This window comes from Bufo gargarizans, chromosome 3, assembly GCF_014858855.1.
Source record: "Bufo gargarizans isolate SCDJY-AF-19 chromosome 3, ASM1485885v1, whole genome shotgun sequence".
Classification (NCBI taxonomy): Eukaryota; Metazoa; Chordata; class Amphibia; order Anura; family Bufonidae; genus Bufo; species Bufo gargarizans.
The window spans coordinates 537,074,097-537,091,966 of NC_058082.1; the positions used below are offsets into that span (position 1 = coordinate 537,074,097).

General features: G+C 41.2%; 2 protein-coding genes across 2 annotated transcripts in view; one reads left to right on the forward strand and one right to left on the reverse strand.

Moving 5' to 3' along the window:
* Positions 1–253: 253 nt before the first annotated feature.
* Positions 254–577, forward strand: LOC122931743 (28S ribosomal protein S12, mitochondrial-like). Its single transcript, XM_044285807.1, has one exon. The coding sequence runs from the start codon at positions 254–256 to the stop codon at positions 575–577; it is 324 nt and encodes a 107-aa protein (XP_044141742.1).
* A 7,265-nt stretch (positions 578–7,842) lies between these two features.
* The window catches only part of LOC122930573 (pseudouridine 5'-phosphatase), a 532,043-nt gene continuing 522,015 nt past the window's right edge, over positions 7,843–17,870 (reverse strand). Inside the window, exon 4 of the mRNA XM_044284063.1 lies at positions 7,843–8,144. Coding sequence (XP_044139998.1) covers positions 7,968–8,144 — 177 coding nt within the window. The 3' untranslated portion in view covers positions 7,843–7,967. The remainder of the gene's footprint in view (positions 8,145–17,870) is intronic.

Genomic DNA, 17,870 nt, shown 5'->3' on the forward strand with positions numbered 1-17,870 from the left:
CTCCTCTGCTTAAACCAACCGACGAAAAGGACCAGCAGAGGAGCACAGCAGCCATTTAACACATTATATTTATAAATATAATGTGTTGAGTGGCTGCACATGCTGTTGTGTGTATGAGCCGGGCTGCTCAAGGTGATGTCTGTCTGAAGCCAAGATGTCCTTTGCAGGAATCCGGAGCCTTGTCTCCTTACCTTGGCGATGAGGTTCTTCACTTTTCCGTCCTGCTGTCCCTTCGCTGGTGGACTCCCATAGCATGGCCACATTGAACCAGATGCACCGGGCAGGCCGACCCAAGAAACCTCCACCCAGACTGGGACCTTTGGGTGGCAACCCTCAGCTAAAAGGTGTCGTTTTGAAAACCATGATCCGGAAGCCTAAAAAACCCAACTCTGCCAACCGCAAGTGTGCCCGTGTGCGGCTCAGCAACGGCAAAGAGGTGTGCTTTATACCAGGAGAGGGACACAACCTGCAGGAACACAACATTGTCCTGGTGGAGGGTAGACGCACACAGGATCTGCCTGGGGTCAAGCTAAAAATTGTCAGTGAAAAATATGACTGTGCCCATGTGAAGAAGTAGTGATTGTCGTTACCAGGGCGGAGGTTATCATGGCTACTATGTACCACTACAACTAACTGTACACTGACTGCAGAGGCTAGTCTTAGTCGGATGATAAAAGAGTTACTACGCCACCTTGAGGAGGTGTGCAAGATTAAGTATTCCTGGTGCCCACTGTAGTTGATGACGATTTTGTGTCTTATATGTGCCATGAAACAATAAACTGTTGCTTTATGTAAAAAAAATAAAAATAAATAGATAATGTGTTAACTGGCTTCTGATTCGTTTTTTTGAAAATCATCAGCCTGCCAGCGACGAACATTGGCTGGCAGGCTGTTGACAAACTTGTTCTTTAACTTTTGCCGGCCCGCGATGCGCATGCGCGGGCAGGCTGTGAGCGTTATCTCGCGTCTCGCGAGATGACACATAGATGCGTGACTGTGCCTGAGTGAGCCGCCTCCGGAATGCGATCCTGCGTTAGGCGGTCCGAAGGCGGTTAAAAGAAGAGACATTGAAATTTCCAAAATTGAAAATTTTTCCAAATTTGAAACATATTGACCTAAATTTACCACCAACATGAAGTACAATATGTCACTAGAAAACAATCTCAGAATTGCTTATATAAGTAAAAGCGTTCCAAAGTTATTACTAGAGATGAGCGAAGTTTTCAAAAATTTGATTTGCCGGTTCGACCCAATTTTTCTTTGCAGTGAATTGTGTTAAAAAGGGCTATTTCCTGGCTGCAGAGAGCCTTTATAGTGTTGTAGAACACTGTGCCTTGCAGTAACACGCATAGGGAGTCTGCTTTGGTAGTGAAATAAAACTTTGAGTCCGTATGACATGCAGATGACAGGCGTCACTCTTAGAATCACTGAACACTTCACCTATTTGGTCAGTTTTGGCTCTGTGACTGCCCAAATACCTCAAGTGTGAACTCAGTCTTACAGGTCGATGTTAGCGTCAAGAAGAAGCACACTCCTTTTACACCATTGTCAGCTGATTCCACATAGATATCTACAGAACCTGTTCTATTAAACGCTTATACAAGTAGAGCCCCCGACAGAGTGGAGAGAGTGTCAGCAGTAAGTTTGTGTTGACGTCACTGATTATTTTGCCCTTCCTCTGATCCGTCAGAACAATAACCAAGCAAACCAAATTTCATTATCCTTTCATTGTTGAATTTTTTTTATGTGAAACAGGCTATTTCGGGAAAATTGATGGGTGATTGTAGACCTCCTTTTGTTTTATAGACCGAATTACGTCGTTGTGGGTCCAGCAACATAATGTAGACGCTGATGACAACACACCAGCAGACTTTGCCTTTACCCTCTATTCACAATTAAATCAAGCAGCTTCAGTTACTTGAAAATATTCATATTATCAGTGACTGCTGCACCCCTGCGCTGATCGGGGGGCACGGTTTCTGCACCTACCTGATCAGCCCGACATACATGTACGGCACTGGTCCTTAAGGGGTTAAATCAAGCAGCTTCTGTAAGTTGAAAATATTCATGTGTTTTTATCTGCTCCATCTGCATTCAATCTCCACAGCACACAAGACATGACAGGAGAGGAGAGCCTCTGCTTTGGAGTCCAAGTCTAGTTTCTTAAGATCAAGAGTTCCATCAGAATTGTGCATAACATTCTTGCTCCCTGTGCAAAGCCATAAAAAAAGGACTCCATAGGCATACACATCAGCGGAAGCTGAAGCTGGTTGCCCCAATTTTTATTTAGGAGCAGTAAACAGCGGGTGGCTGAACTCCGCTGCTCTGTATCTCTTGTGAAGTCAATGTCTCCAACTGTGCACCTCTCGCGATTTACAGCAAATACATTATTTTCAGGTAGAGATCCAAGAACTATGTTGGAGGCATCTAGTGTATGCAAGCCATGTTTGACCCCTCTCATCACTCTCACGCTGTTCTGCACGGAGTCACACTAAAGGCTACACTATACTAAAGGCTTTTCAACATATAACATCAGTTCATACAGAACAAAGTCTACAATAACTCATCAATTTTCCCAACAACATTTTTTCCCTCTTTTCCACTACACTAAAGGCTTTCCAATATATAATATTGTAGACTTTGTTCTGTTTGTACCAATCACCCATAAATTTCCCTCCCCCCCAAAAAAGCCTGTTTCACATAAAAAATTTCACTACTATGTAATATACCGCAAAAAGGTCTTTAGAATATATAACTGCACCGATGAATGACAATTAGGCCCTAATTATTTCTACTTTTACACAACACAAAAGGCTTTTCAACAGATAAGTGCAACACTGAACGATGAGTATATATTTTTCACCAGTAATACACAGCAAACTGGGCTTTACAATATTTCACTGCACTGCAGAATGGCAATTGAGCACTATTTTTTTTTCTAAATTTACACAAAAGGATTTTCAACAGATAAGCGCAACGCTGAACGGCAAATATATTTTTTTATTTCGGCACTAATACATGGCATGGGCTTTAGAATATATCACTGCACCGCTGAGCGGCAAATATATTTTTTCCTTTTTCCATTAATACACGCAAATAAGGGCTTTAAAACAGATAGCTGCACTGCTGAGCAACAAATATATTTTTCCTTTTTCCACTAATACACAGAAAAAAGGTCTTTAGAACAGATAACTGCACCGCTGAGCGGAAAATATATTAAGTTTTGCCACTAATACAGAACAAAAAGGGCTGTAATTTTTGCACTTCACCACACAACGGCTAATAAGCCCTTATTTCCCACTAATACAAGCCAAAAAATGCTTTAGAACATATAACTTCACCACACTAGGGCAAATAAAACATAAATATTTCCTTGTAATAACCCCTGTTAATGCCTGGATCAAACAACACTTGCACCGTAATAAGAACGGTCTGATAGAATTACAGAGCTGTATAATGGCAATTTGGATCCTCAGTCAGTGCTGCAAGGTGTAAGAGGAATGTTCCTATTACCCAGGCTGTAACCTCCCCGACTGAATCCTGTTCAACAGAAAAGCTGTGGAAAGATTTCTCCCTATCCTTTCTGTATACCTTGAATAATCTTTCCCTGCGCTTTTTTTTTTTTTTTTTTTTTTTTTTCTTAAGCACAAAGACGTTTTTTCTATCACTGTCCCTAGCGCCTGCAGACATCTCTCTGCACTAAGTACACTGGTAAATGGCAGAATCTCAGATAGCTGCCGCTATTTATAGGGCTGTGACACCACAGAGCTGGCTGGCTGCATGCATGGCATTGTGGGTGATCCCACCTTCCCAGAGTTACTTGCCCCATGTCCTCATGTGCAGCAGCCATTTTAGGAAATAATGTGATTCGTTACTACGAAGAGCAAGAAAATTTGCATTCGGTGCAAATCAAATTTTTCCTAACATTCAGATTAAATTCCACTTTGTAAGCTTCGATTCGCTCATCTCTAGTTATTAGCACATAGAGTGAAACATGTCAGATTTGCAAAATGTGGCTTAGTCCTAATGGTGAAAACTGGCTTGGTCTTGAAGGGTTTAATTCTTATGGAACACCTAAAAGGTTAACAAAGTTAGTAAAATCAGTTTTGAATAACTTGTGGGGTGTAGTTTCTAAATATAATTAATCATTTAGGGGTGGTTTCTAGTGATGAGCGGCAGGGGCAATATTTGAATTTGCCATATTTCGCTAATATTTGGGCAAACATTAGTTATATATTAGCAAATTAGAGAATTTGTGATTATTTTCTTGATTGCGAAAATCGACAATGCAATATGCACATATTGTGCGTGCAATACAGACGTGGGTCACTGTTGCTACATTTTTTCAAGCTGCTAGAAGTTTCCAGAGACTGGAGAAAATGATTAACACGAAAGAACATCACAATAGCTTTAGATGCAGATTGAGTGCTCCAATATATTTGCAATTGCGCAAATCAGCAATTAATGATGTGCATATTTTGGCACAATATGTGCAACTTCACATTTTAGCAGGTGTGACTACATATTAGTGATTGGTGCACTAAGTATAGTTGTGAACTTCTACATCACAGCACTATGTATTGTATGTATGTAGCATGTATGTTTGGACAGCTACACTATATCACAATCTAACCTACACTGACTATCCCCCACTAACTATATATATATATATATAACTATATATATATATATATATATAAGCTAACTAACTATCTAATGTAATGACACAGGAAAGCATAGAGCACAGCAATAACACTGCTGTCTCTATCAGATCTGCAAAATACTGCATACAAGGGCTGTTGGGGAGGTTCTTATATAGTAAGGGGTAGGCAACTTTCCTATTGGTTGCTAGGGATGTTGCTAATCTCAGACAAAGACATTGCAGCCTTCTCATTGGCCCACAAGCAAGAAGGGAGGTTACTAATAAAAAAAAAAACTAGAATATTATCTGCGAATATATATCACTATATTCTAAATATTCGCGAATTCTCAAAGTGCCCATATTCGCAATTTGAATATTCGCACCCAACAATAGTGGTTTCTACTATGTAAGCATCATAAAATGACTTCAGAACTAAACTGGTTATGTTAAAAATGACTTCTAAAATTCTAAACCTTCTAAGGTCTTAAAAAAATAAAATTACATTTACGAAATAATGCCAACATAAAGACAACATATGGAGGATGTAGAGTAATATCTGTTTTGTGAGGTATCATTATATGCCTTAGAACTCATGCACACGGCCAGACAAACAGCGGGTCCGCAATACACGGGCACCAGTCGTGTGTACCCCGCTTCATGGATGCAGACCCATGCAGACTTGAATATGTCCGCAATCCGGAAGGTTGGAACTCCAGAGTGCTTCCGTGGGGTTTCTCTCCGTGCCTCCCCACCGCAAAAAAATAGAACATGGTCTATTTTTTTGCAGTGCGGACGGATCATGGACCCATTCAAGTTGAATAGGTCTGGATTCATTGTGGCAGCCACATGGATGATGCCCCTAATGCACAGAACAGCCGAACAACGGACAAGTGCATGATCCTTTAAAAGAAGAATGACTTTTTCCAAATTTTCTTCAAATTTTGGTATGAAAATGCTGCAGATTTGGCACTGCAAATGGTAAAACCTGTGTCAGAAAACCACCATTTACAATCCCTGCCTTATGTCAAGTTATCTGCAGATTTGATTAACCCCTTAAGGACTCGGCCCTATTTCACCTTTTGGACTTGGCCATTTTTTGCAAATCTGACCAGTGTCACTTTAAGTGCTGATAACTTTAAAACACTTTGACTTATCCAGGCCATTCTGAGATTGTTTTTTCGTCACATATTGTACTTCATGACACTGGTAAAATAAAGTAAAAAAAATCATTTTTATTTATTAAAAAAATACCAAATTTACCCAAAATTTGTAAAAAAAATTGCATATTTCCAAGATTCAATGTCTCTGCTTCTATAATACATAGTAATACCTCAAAATATAGTTATTACTTTACATTCCCCATATGTCTACTTCATGTTTGGATCATTTTGGGAATTATATTTTATTTTTTGGGGATGTTACAAGGCTTAGAAGTTTAGAAGCAAATCTTGAAGTTTTTCAAAAACCCAATTTTTAGGGACCAATTCAGGTCTGAAGTCACTTTGTGAGGCTTACATAATAGAAACCACCCAAAAATGACCCTATTCTAGAAACTACACCCCTCAAGGTATTCAAAACTGATTTCACAAACTTTGTTAACCCTTTGTTCTACAAGAATTAATGGAAAATAGAGATACAATTTCAAAATTTCCCTTTTTTGGCAGATTTTCCATTTTAATATATATATATATATATATATATTTTTTACTTTAACAAAGCAAGGGTTAACAGCCAAACAAAACTCAATATTTATGGCCCTGAATCTGTAGTCTACAGAAACACCCCATATGTAGTTGTAAACAGCTGTACAGGCACACGGCAGGGCGTAGAAGGAAAGGAATGCCATACTGTTTTTGGAAGGCAGCTTTTGGTGGACAGTTTTTTTTTACACCATGTCCCTTTTGAAGCCACCCTTATGCACCCCTAGAGTAGAAACTCCAAAAAAGTGGCCCCATTTTAGAAACTACAGAATAGGGTGGCAGTATTGTTTGTACTAGTTTAGGGTACATATGATTTTTGGTTGCTCTATATTACACTTTTTGTGAGGCAAGATAACAAGAAATAGCTGTTTTGGCACTGTTTTTATTTTTTGTTATTTACAACATTCATCTGACAGGTTAGATCATGTGATATTTTTTATAGACCAGGTTTTCACGGATGCGGCAATACCTAATATGTATACTTTTTTTTATTTATGTAAGTTTTACACAATGATTTTATTTTTTTACCATTTTTTACCAAACTTTATTTGGGGAAAATGACGTTTTTGTTTATTTTTACTTGAAACTTTAAATTTTTTGAGGAAAAACTTTTTTCAACTTTTTTTTCACTTTATTTTTTTTGTCCCACTTTGGGACTTGAACTTTTGGGGGTATATTCCTTTACAATGCATTCCAATACTTCTGTATTGGAATTCATTGGCTGTATGAGTAATACTGTGTGTATTACTCATACAGCTTATACAGCTTACGGGGCCTGTGAGATCCAGGGGGCTGGATCTTACAGGCTCGTCACCGGAAGGCAGCGCTGATGCCTCAGGAAGGCATCGCGCTGCCTTCCATGCCATCGGGTCCCCCCCACAGCCCCATGGAGACCCGATGGCACTGCCGCCGCACAATAAAAAGCCGCAAACCGCAGGTCTGAATTGACCTGTGGTTTGCGGCGATCGCCGACACGGGGGGGTCACGGGACCCCCCCAGGCATTTAGCCGAGGTGCCTGCTCAATGATTTGAGCAGGCACCTAGTTCCGATCACCGCCCCCCCGGGCAGCGGTGATCGGAACAACCCATGATGTACCGGTACGTCATAGGTCCCTAAGGGGTTAAACAAGCTTTCAGCTGTGTATGGATGACATTTTTTAAAACCTCATCTACCTTGCAGCTAATGTTCCTGAAGATTTTACAAGGGGTGCTTATTTTAAATCCGCACCATGTCAAGTTATGAAGCAGACCTCAACCAGCGCACCACCTTACTTGTATTAGACCTGCCATTAGACTGAAAAGGTTCCACCTACTGTAACATTACATGTTTATATTGGTCCTACTTACCAGCACATTGACCGTACCTTATGGTTTGCTGAGATCGCCTTCTACCAATGTAATGCCACCTACATGGGGCCACTGGACCATCTGAAGTTCCAGCTGTACACCCCTGTAGATGATGTCATTCCAGCAAGGATACTTTACTCAAAACACTCAGGAAAACAGTTACAGTTTGAAACACTTTTATTTAATAATTAAAATGTAATTATTTGGTATTAGTTTGAATGATCAAATTGTATTTTAATGAAAACATCACATAATGCAAACAAATTGCAGGGGCAGCTCTATTCATAAGGTGGCAAACCAAATAATTGTGGTTTAAACTCCTCCAGAGAGTTTAGGACTAATGTTGCTCTCTTTGTAAGATCTTTATTTAGATTTTCATCTGGAACCATAACCACCTGCATACCAGCAGCAAGTGCAGCATCTACTCCATATGGGGCATCTTCAAATACAAGGCACTAGAGGGAAAAAAACAAAGAAACACAATTATATTCTTAGGAGACACATAGAACTTAAAAATCCTTATATACAATTTTCTCCTTCTGGATCAACCAGGATTAATATTTGCTTCTTTATTAACCTTTTCCCCACGAGGTTGAACTGTGTTTAATTAGCTTAAAACTGAATAAAAATTTTGATAAACCAACATACTGCTTTAGGCTACTTTTACACTAGCGTTTTTGCTGGATCGTCAGGGTTCAGCAAAAACGCTTCAGTTACTGATAATACAACCATCTGCATCAGTTATGAACGGATCCGGTTGTATTATCTGTAACATAGCCAAGACGATCCGTCATGAACTCCAGATGTGTGCCAGATTGTGTCAGAGAAAACGGATCCGTCACCACTGATTTGCATTGTGGGTTATGACGGATCAGTCTTGCTCCGTATGCCAGGACGGAAAGCAGACCGCGGCATGCTGCAGTTTGCTCTCCGGTATGAGAATGGAATGCATTTTGGAGCATTCCGTTCAGTTACATTTTGTCCCCATTGACAATGAATAGGGACAAAACGGAAGATCCCCATGACGGATCCCAATACCGGAAAATAGAAACGCTAGTGTGAAAGTAAAAGGCAAAGTGTCAATACAAATTTAGACAGCTGTTATTTTAGAAGAATCAAGAGTATTACACAATGTCTCCCTTTCTCTTTAGAGAGAATGCTTCAAAGGTGGATATTTGATTTTCCCAGGCGTGAAGAGCAGCATGCAGAAATATCAATGATTACCCATTGGTAACCTGTGCCAAAGACCATCTGAAGTAGATCAAGTGGCTCCACACAAAATACCTTAAGGGTTATTTACACTGTGTATGCATTTATATGTGGTCATATTTTTGGACTACAAAAACACCTGTAGACTTATAGAGTTAAATTATGTCTTTGGCATATACATTTTAGGAGTTGTTTAAGGCATATTAATGCCACTAATCACAAAAGCAACACCAAAAATACAACAAATGAGAATGCTTTATCTGTAGAGGCATTTATTAGTAAAAACCAGCAGCAAACTTCTGACCTGACCAGCTTTTTGACTGAAAAACACCAGAGAAAAAATGTCAATTCAACACGCACTTAAACATTGTGGGTGGAATTTATGGTGCTTTGACACTTTTTGGACTTACTTGCGGACAAAGTTTGCTACTTTTAGCATTTTAACTTCACTCTAGATTTGAAAAGTGGGTAGGAAAGTGGGCATAGTTAACCTGTCAAATGGATTTAAGCATGAATTTTCAAGGACAGCTTGCTAAAAAGTTGCAAAAGTTGTAGCAGTCTTAATCCAGTAATGGTGAGGTGTAGAAAGTGGTAACGTCTTAAGGCCTCTTGCACAAGGCCGTTGCCCCCGCATATGGCGGGTCTGCATACATGGAGCACCGGCCGTGTGCATTCCGCAAATCCGAAGATGCGATGAGGAACGGAAGCACTACGGAGTGCTTCCTTGGGGTTCCGTTCAGTGCTTCCATTCCACAAAAAAATACAACTTGTTCTATCTTTTTGCAGAATGGACGGATCGCAGACCCCATTTAAGTGATCGGTCAGTGCCCGTGTATTGCGGACCGCAATTTGTCGTGTGAACAAGCCCTTAAGATGTACCAAATTTATCAAACATTGTTCAACATTTGGCAATACAGACTCCTTTAAATGAACCTTAAAAATTCTTCTGCCCAGATAAATCTCATTTGTGAATAATGTTTTCCACCTCTCAATTTCTTTAACCGCTTTATTACCGTGTGTTTGTCTCCCTTCCTTACCAGGCCAGTTTTTTGGGTGTAGCAATGGACCTATCTGACTGATGATTTTCTGAGCCAGCCTACATATATTTGATATCATTTTTCACAGGACACCTTAGACCTTTCTTTTGTGTCATTAGATGATGGACATAATATTTATAAAAAATAATAATAATTAAGGAATGTGAAAATGTGAAAATTATGAAAAAATATATTTTTTGTTTCTTATCAAATTTTTTCAAACTATTAAAAAGGTTTCAAGAGAGCTAAAAGCATCTATTACTGCTTGACCGCGCCCGCCTTTTACAGCATCTGTCTAATGACAGTGCGGTCACAGCGATCTGCTGCGACACGGGCCACCGGCAGGTTGTGATGTAACCCGACACTTTTATATGTCAGGTTACAGATAAGAGCCTACCACCACCACGTATAAAGTCATGCGGCAGTAGGAAAGTGGTTAAGTATAAGGTCCAGTTCCAACTTTCTAATATTTTGGAACAAGTTCATAAATATATCAATAGTTGGATTATTACAGAGACATACTGTAAGGTGGTGTTATATGATGAGCTAAAAAACAGCAAAAAGAGGAGATTCTTTTCCCAGTAAAAATAAATACTTGAGGAGGGTCTCAGAAGCCAGAAACATTGCAAGCATCAGCTCTTATGGTGTCTGTGATGGCACAAGCACTCAAAAGCGATATTTTGCACAGTTTTAAAGGGGTTATCCCATGACTAATGTAAAAAATGAAAATTAGACATCATATACATGACAATCTCGTTCTAACAACACTAGGACCAGACCTGTACTTCACTTGGATCCAGATATCCAGATCCAGATTTATTGCTCTGCTAGATTTATATCAAGCTGACAGCTCAGGAGGAGTGTCTTTTCTGCTGCTGCTCAGCAGGGGTGTCTATGCTCTCCCTATCACAACTCAGGAGGCAGAAGAAGGATCAAACTGAGCATGTGCAGCCATCTCAGAGACCTGGACAAGGCAATAAGAAAAGAAAAAAAAAAGCAGGTGGCTCTATACAGATATATTTTTATTGAATAACTCTGTGGTTATGCTAAATTTTTAATTTCATGTAATTACAAAAGTATTCAAACCCAGGTGCTGGTTTAAAAACTGTAGAATATTTTTTGTGGGACAACCCCTTTAAGTGTCAGAAGACTCTAAGAATATATATTGATTAAACCCATTTCAGTCATTGCTATACATGTATGGTGGATATTGGGTCTTTAAAGATCGCACCAGCTCAGCTCCTGTTTTACACAGCAGAGTCTATGATCTGTGACAACTCAATTGCAACCATGGTATCTGAGTGATAATTTACTGTATGCATGGTTCTCCCAATGACCAACCCTCCCCCTATGATGAGACTGATGGAGCCATTCAGTTGCTATAGCAGCCTGGAGCATTTGGAAGTTTCCCAGAACTGCCATTGCACAGTTCCTAATAAGCCCTGCCTATGGCAGATTAAGATGGGTTGTCCAAACTAGAAACCAAATTTAATAACTCTCAAACTTTATAGCCTTAGCTCATTTTTGCATATCATGTTGTTTTCACAGAATAGTATTATACGCTATGTTCACCCAGACAGTGGCATGTTTTCAGTCTACAAGCCAATATAGTTTATTTAATGTTAATTGTCTAATATTGGTTTCCATCCTTGTGCGGTCGGTTTATCTTTGAATGGACGTTCTGGAACGTCCTTTCAGAGGTGGCAGCTGCACGCTAATCGTGCAGCTGCTGAGCGGGGGCTCAATGTCAGTGACAGCAGGACACCCCAGAGAGAAGGCAGGGACCGCCGGGGCTGGGGGAGTGCAGGAGCTGACAGGTTTTCCATAGACCACGATCAGCCCTGCACTGAGACTGTACAGCCTCTCTGGGGAGTGTATTTCCACTGAAACTAGGGCTACTATGTCAGTAAAAAAATAATGAAGTTAAATGTCCCCCAGAGGTCTTGTATGACCTTATGGGGGACACAAAGTGTAACATAACAAAATAAAATAAAATAAAAGTATTTTGAAAAAAAGAGTTTCACATTAAAAAATAAAATAATTCCCCCAAAATCCGTTATTTTAAAAATAGAAGAAGAAAAAAAATAGACATATTTGGTATCACCGAGTCCATTGATACCAGCTCTATAATAATATCATATGATCTACCCCATCAGGTGAACACCATAAAAAAAAATAATAAACATTACACCAAAGCAGATTTTTTAGTTAGCTCACCTCCCCCCCCAAAAAATAAATGTTAAATCAAAAAGTCGTATGTACCCCAAAATGGTAGCAAAAAAAATCACTTCATCCCGCAAATAATGAGCCCCCACACAAGACCATAGCCAGAAAATAAAATAAATATGGCTCTAAGAAAATTGTAACAAAAAAATATTTTTTCTAAAAATGCTCTTATTGTGTAAAAGTTAAAAAAGATATAAAATAAATAGACATATTTGGTATTGCCAAGTCTGTAACAATTGGCTCTATAAAAATATCACATGATCTAGCCCATTAAGTGAACGTTGTAAAAAAACTAATAAAAATTATGCCAAAACTGTTTTTAGTCACCTCACCTCACAAAAAACATATTAATCAATCAAAAAGTCATATGTATCCCAAAATGGTAGCAATAATAATGTCACCTCGTCCTGCAAAAAACATGCCCTCACATGAGACTATAGCAAGAAAAATTTAAAAAATATGGCTCTAAGAAAATACCAACACAAAAGCATGTTTTTTTCTAAAAATGTTTTTATTGTGTAAAACGTAAACATAAAAAAACCCTAGACATATTTGGTATTGTTGCGTCTGTAATGACCAGATCTATAAAAATATCACATGATCTACCACATCAAGTAAACAATATTAAAAAAATTTAACAATGAAACCTAACAGTTTTTTTGTGTGACTTCACCTCCAAAAAAAATGAGAGAAAAAGCAACCAGAAAGCCAAATGTACCCCAAAATGGTGTAAATAAAAACTACAGCTTGTCATGCACCAAATAAGCCCTCACGCAGCTAATTCAACAAAATATTTTTTTCATTTTCACACCCAAGTATTAAAAATTCTATGAAACACCTGTTGAGTAAAGTGCTTTTCCTTGGGTGGTGTAGTTTACAAAATATGGTCACTTTTGGGGGGGTTTTGAGTATGGAGATACCTCAGGGTCTCTTCAAATGCAACATGGTGCCCAAAGACTATTCAAGCAAAACCCTCCAAAAACCATATGGCGCTCCTTGCCTTCTGTGCCCTGTCGTGTGCCCAAAAAGCAGTATACGACCACATATGGTGTGTTTCTGCAAAATGCTGAATCAGGGTAATAAATCTTGAGGTTTTTTTTAGTAGTTAACCCTTAGTGTGTTCCAGGAAAAAAATTCTTAAAATGGAAAATCTGCCAAAAAATGCTAATTTAGAAATTTCACCTCTATTTTGCTTAAATTCCTATTGTGGAATACCTAAAAGGGATAACAACATTTCTAAAACCAGTTTTGACTAGTTTGAGGGGTGTTGTTTCTAAAATAGGGTCATTTAAGGGTTGGTTCTATTATGTAAGCCCCACAAAGTGACTTCAGAACTAAACTAAAATTTCAGAAATAAAACTAAAATTTTATGAGGCATCACTATCTGTCTTAAAAGCAGAGAGATTCAAATTTAGAAAACAGTGACCTTTTTCAAATTTTAATGAACTTTTGGATTTTTTTTATAAATAAAGGTAAAACACATTGTACTTCATGTTAATGGTAAACTTTAGTCAATGTGTCACGAGAAAACAAACTCTGAATGGCTTGGATAAGTAAAAGCGTTCCAAAGTTATTACCACATAAAGTGACACATGTCAGATTTGCTAAATTAGGCCTGGTCAGGAAGGGGGTAAAAGGCCCGGTCTTGAAGTGGTTAAATTGATGGGGTCTATTTTTGGCAGCCTCACGAATCAACTCTTGAAGGTTAGTGGCTAGTGTTGGTCGAGCACAAGAGTGGTTGGGTGCTTGAGTAGAACACCTCGGGATGCTCGGATGCTCTACAGAGCACCCGAGCAGAATGGAAGTCAATGGGAGAACCAGTGTATTAAACCAGGAACACCCTGCTCTGAAGAGGGGAGGGTGTCTGGTTCACAGGAAAAGGTCAGAAATTGATGGAAACACCACTGAAATGGTTTGGGAAATGCATGGGGAGGATGTCTTTATGTATCTTGGACTCCCAGGTCGCTGCTGGGAACGATGTTGTCCGAGAAGTATGCCACTTTTACAGACTGACAATAATACGCACAAAAACAAAGATAAAATCGATTTTAGAGGAAAAATTGTTCTTTCCTATATATTTACTTGTATATAAAGTGCACTTCGAAACAACCTGTATATCACATAAATGATGGCCTCATTCACATTGTGGTACAATTGTTCAGGTAGTGGGACTCCTACACTCATAAAGCCTACGCACTAAGTAAAAGGGCTGCCAAACATTAGAGGAACCGGCACTAAAATACACCCTTTATTACACATAAAAGAGGGCATCCTACACACCCTTGAAAAATTAAAACTGATGCTCTGCTGGTGACCCTCAAGAACTACTGGAGCAAGGGCCTGCTGATCTAACCATTTAAAACTTTAAGGCCGAGAGCCTGCTGCTGATGTGACCATCTAAAACATTAGTGGTGAGGGTCTGCTGCTGAGCTGACCATCTAAAACATTAGGGGCGAGGACCTGCTGGTGACCCTCAAAAACATTATGAACAAGGGTCTGCTGGTGACCCTCTAAAACATTAGGGGCGAGGGAGTGCTGGTGACCCTCAAAAACATTATGGGTGAGGGCCTGCTGGTGACCCTCAAAAACATTATGGGCGAGGGCCTGCTGGTGACCCTGTAAAACATTATGGGTGAAGGCCTGCTGGTAACCCTCAAAAATATTATGGTTGAGGGCCTGCTGATGACCCTCAAAAACATTATGGGCGAGGGCCTGCTGCTGAGCTGACCCTCTAAACCATTAGGAGCGAGGGCAGCCTAATAAGCATGTTTATATGATGGAGGAGGAGAATGAGAATAGGGAGATTGAACCATATACTCTTTTTAGTGGTGGAAGGGTTGCATGGGAATACAGTGTATTCAATACACCATAAAAGCCATATTTAGAGTGCTTTTAGGTTCAGCCGCTTTCCTCTGGTGGGGTAAAGAAGTCAGGGGCAATATAGGCCTTGTTCATTTTTAAAAGAGTCAACTGGTCAGCATTTTCAGTTGACAGGCGGATGCGCTTAGCAGTTATTATGCCCCCAGCAGCACTAAATACATGCTATGACAAAACACTGGCGGCAGGGCAGGCCAGCACCTCCAAGGCGTAGAGTGCCAGTTAGTGCCACGTGTCCAGCTTGGACACCCAATAGTTGTAAGGCACAGAGGGATCATTGAGGACACTGACACGGTCTGCTACATACTCCTTCACCCTCTTCCCAAAATTTTCCCTCCTTGTGACACTAGGCCGCGCATAAGGTTGAGGGTGCTGGTGGGGTGTCATAAAACTGTACCAGGCCTTAGTGAGTGTAGCCCTGCCTCTGTTGGAACTGCTGTGTGTTCCCATCATACTGTATCCCCTCCTCGGTTGGCCAAGGAACTACCTACTGTGCAGCCAGCGTTGTCAGATGGAAATTTTTGAAGAAAATTTTCCACAAAGACCTTCTGGTATTGCACCATTTTGCTCATCCTCTCCACTACAGGAATGAGAGATGAGAATTTCTCTTTGTAGCGGGGGTCGAGAAGGGTGAACAACCAGTAATCGTTGTTGGCCAAAATGTGTACAACGCGAGGTTCACGGGAAAGGCAGCCTAACAAAGTCAGCCATGTGTGCCAGAGTCCCAACAGACAAGACTTCGCTGTCTTCATCAGGAGGATGACTCTCAATCTCCTCTTCCTTCTCTCCTACCCATCCATGCTGAACAGATGGAATAAAACTTCCATGGGTACTACCCTCTGTAGCGGAGGCAACTGTCTCCTGCTCCTCCTCATCATCATCCAATTTGCGTTGAGAGAACGAACTGAGGGTGGTCTGACTATCACCCTGTGTAATGTTTTCCCCCATTTCCACCTCTTCCACATGCAAAGCGTTATTCTTAATTGTGAGCTGTGAGCGTTTAAGTAGACACAGAAGTGGGATGGTTACGCTGATAAAAGCGTTATCGCCGCTCACCATCTGTGTTGATTCCTCAAAGTTGCGTAAAACCTCACAGAGGTCAGACATCAATGCCCACTCGTCGCTTGTGAAGAGCAGAAGTTGACTGGATAGGCGATGACCATGTTGCAGCTGGTATTCCACTACTGACATCTGCTGCTGACAAAGCCTGGATAACATGTGGAACGTGGAGTTCCAGCGCGTGCTCACGTCAGACAACAGCCTGTGAGCTGGCAATAGCAAACGCTGCTGCAGTGTTGCCAGACCGGTGGAAGCTGTCAATGACTTGCGGAAATGGGCACTCAGTAGCTCAGGCAAATTGGGGTAGGTTTTGAGAAACCGCTGAATCACTAGGTTGAACACGTGGGCTAGGCATGGTATGTGTGTAAGCTTGCTGAGCTCCAAAGCCGCAACCAAGTTATAGCCATTATCAGACACAGCCATGCCTGGTTCTAGGTTGAGTGGCGAGAGCCACAGCTCTGCGGTGGTGTGCTGTTTGTCACTGCTTAGATTTAAGTACGGCTTGTTGCTGCTTCTCCATTGCAGTGCTACACTGCTTCCAGCTACTGACTGATGTCTAACTGCAAGATGACAATTCAGAGGTGGAAGTGGAGGAAGAGAAGGGGGGTTGCAGCCACTAATGTAAGTGGTGGCAGAAACCCTGATGGAAGTAGGGCCCGCAATCCTTGGCGTTGGTAGCACCTGTGCAATCTCCCAGGGTACAACTCGCTCCCGGCCTCCACAACGTTCACCCAGTGTGCCATCAGGGAAATGTAGCGTCCCTGGCAAAAAGCACTTGTCAGTTGTTAAGTGGACCTTCCCAATAACTGGGTTGGTCAGGGCACAGATGATGTTACGGGACACATGCTGGTGTAAGGCTGGGACAGCACACAGTGAAAAGCACACCGTGAAAAATATAGGCGGCTGGAGACAGAGTAACGCGGGACGGCCACCGCCATCAGGCTGCAGAAAGCCTCAGTGTCCACAAGCCTAAATGGCGACATTTCCAGGGCCAGCAATTTGGAAAGGTGCACATTTAGTGCTAAGGCCTGTAGGTGGGTGGCTGGGTATTTGCGCTTTTGTTCAAAGGCCTGGGGTAAAGACATCTGTACGCTGCACTGGGACACAGAAGTAGACATGCTAGCAGACGGTGCTTGCGAAGGTCCAGGTGCATTGCGGGAGGCATCCGGCCCTACGTCTTGGACAAGGCATTGGCCAGCACGTAACACAGGGGGAGTGGAAGGTAGTGGTTTGACCCTCAGACACTGATTGTTGACCTAGGCGTTCAGTCCATCTATTAGGGTGCTATGATGCCATGTGGCGGATCATGCTGGTAGTGGTTAGGTTGCTAGTGTTCACGATCTTGCTCATTTTGGTACGGCACAGGTTGCAAACGACAATTCTTTTATCATCTGCACTTTCCTCAAAACAGCGCCAGACTGCAGAACACCTACCCCTTGGCAAGGGTGATTGCCGCAAAGGGGTATTCCGGGGATCAGTTGTGGGCCTGTTGGGTGTGGCTGCCTTCTCCTTTTTGCCAACCCACTGCCTCTTCCAGCCTGTAGCAGTGCTGTGGATCCCTCCCCCTATGTACCGCTGTCTTCGCTCGGCTTGCCACCTTCCCAGGTTGGGTCAGTGACTTCATCCTCATCATGAACCTCTTGAAACACTAATTGCCGTTGACTTATTGGCAACTGTGTCTCATCATCATCATCCACCTCGTGAAACACAAATTGCCGTTCTCCACCGTCATCTTCTTGTGATTGTGGATGCAAGAGTTTGGGAATCAAGGCA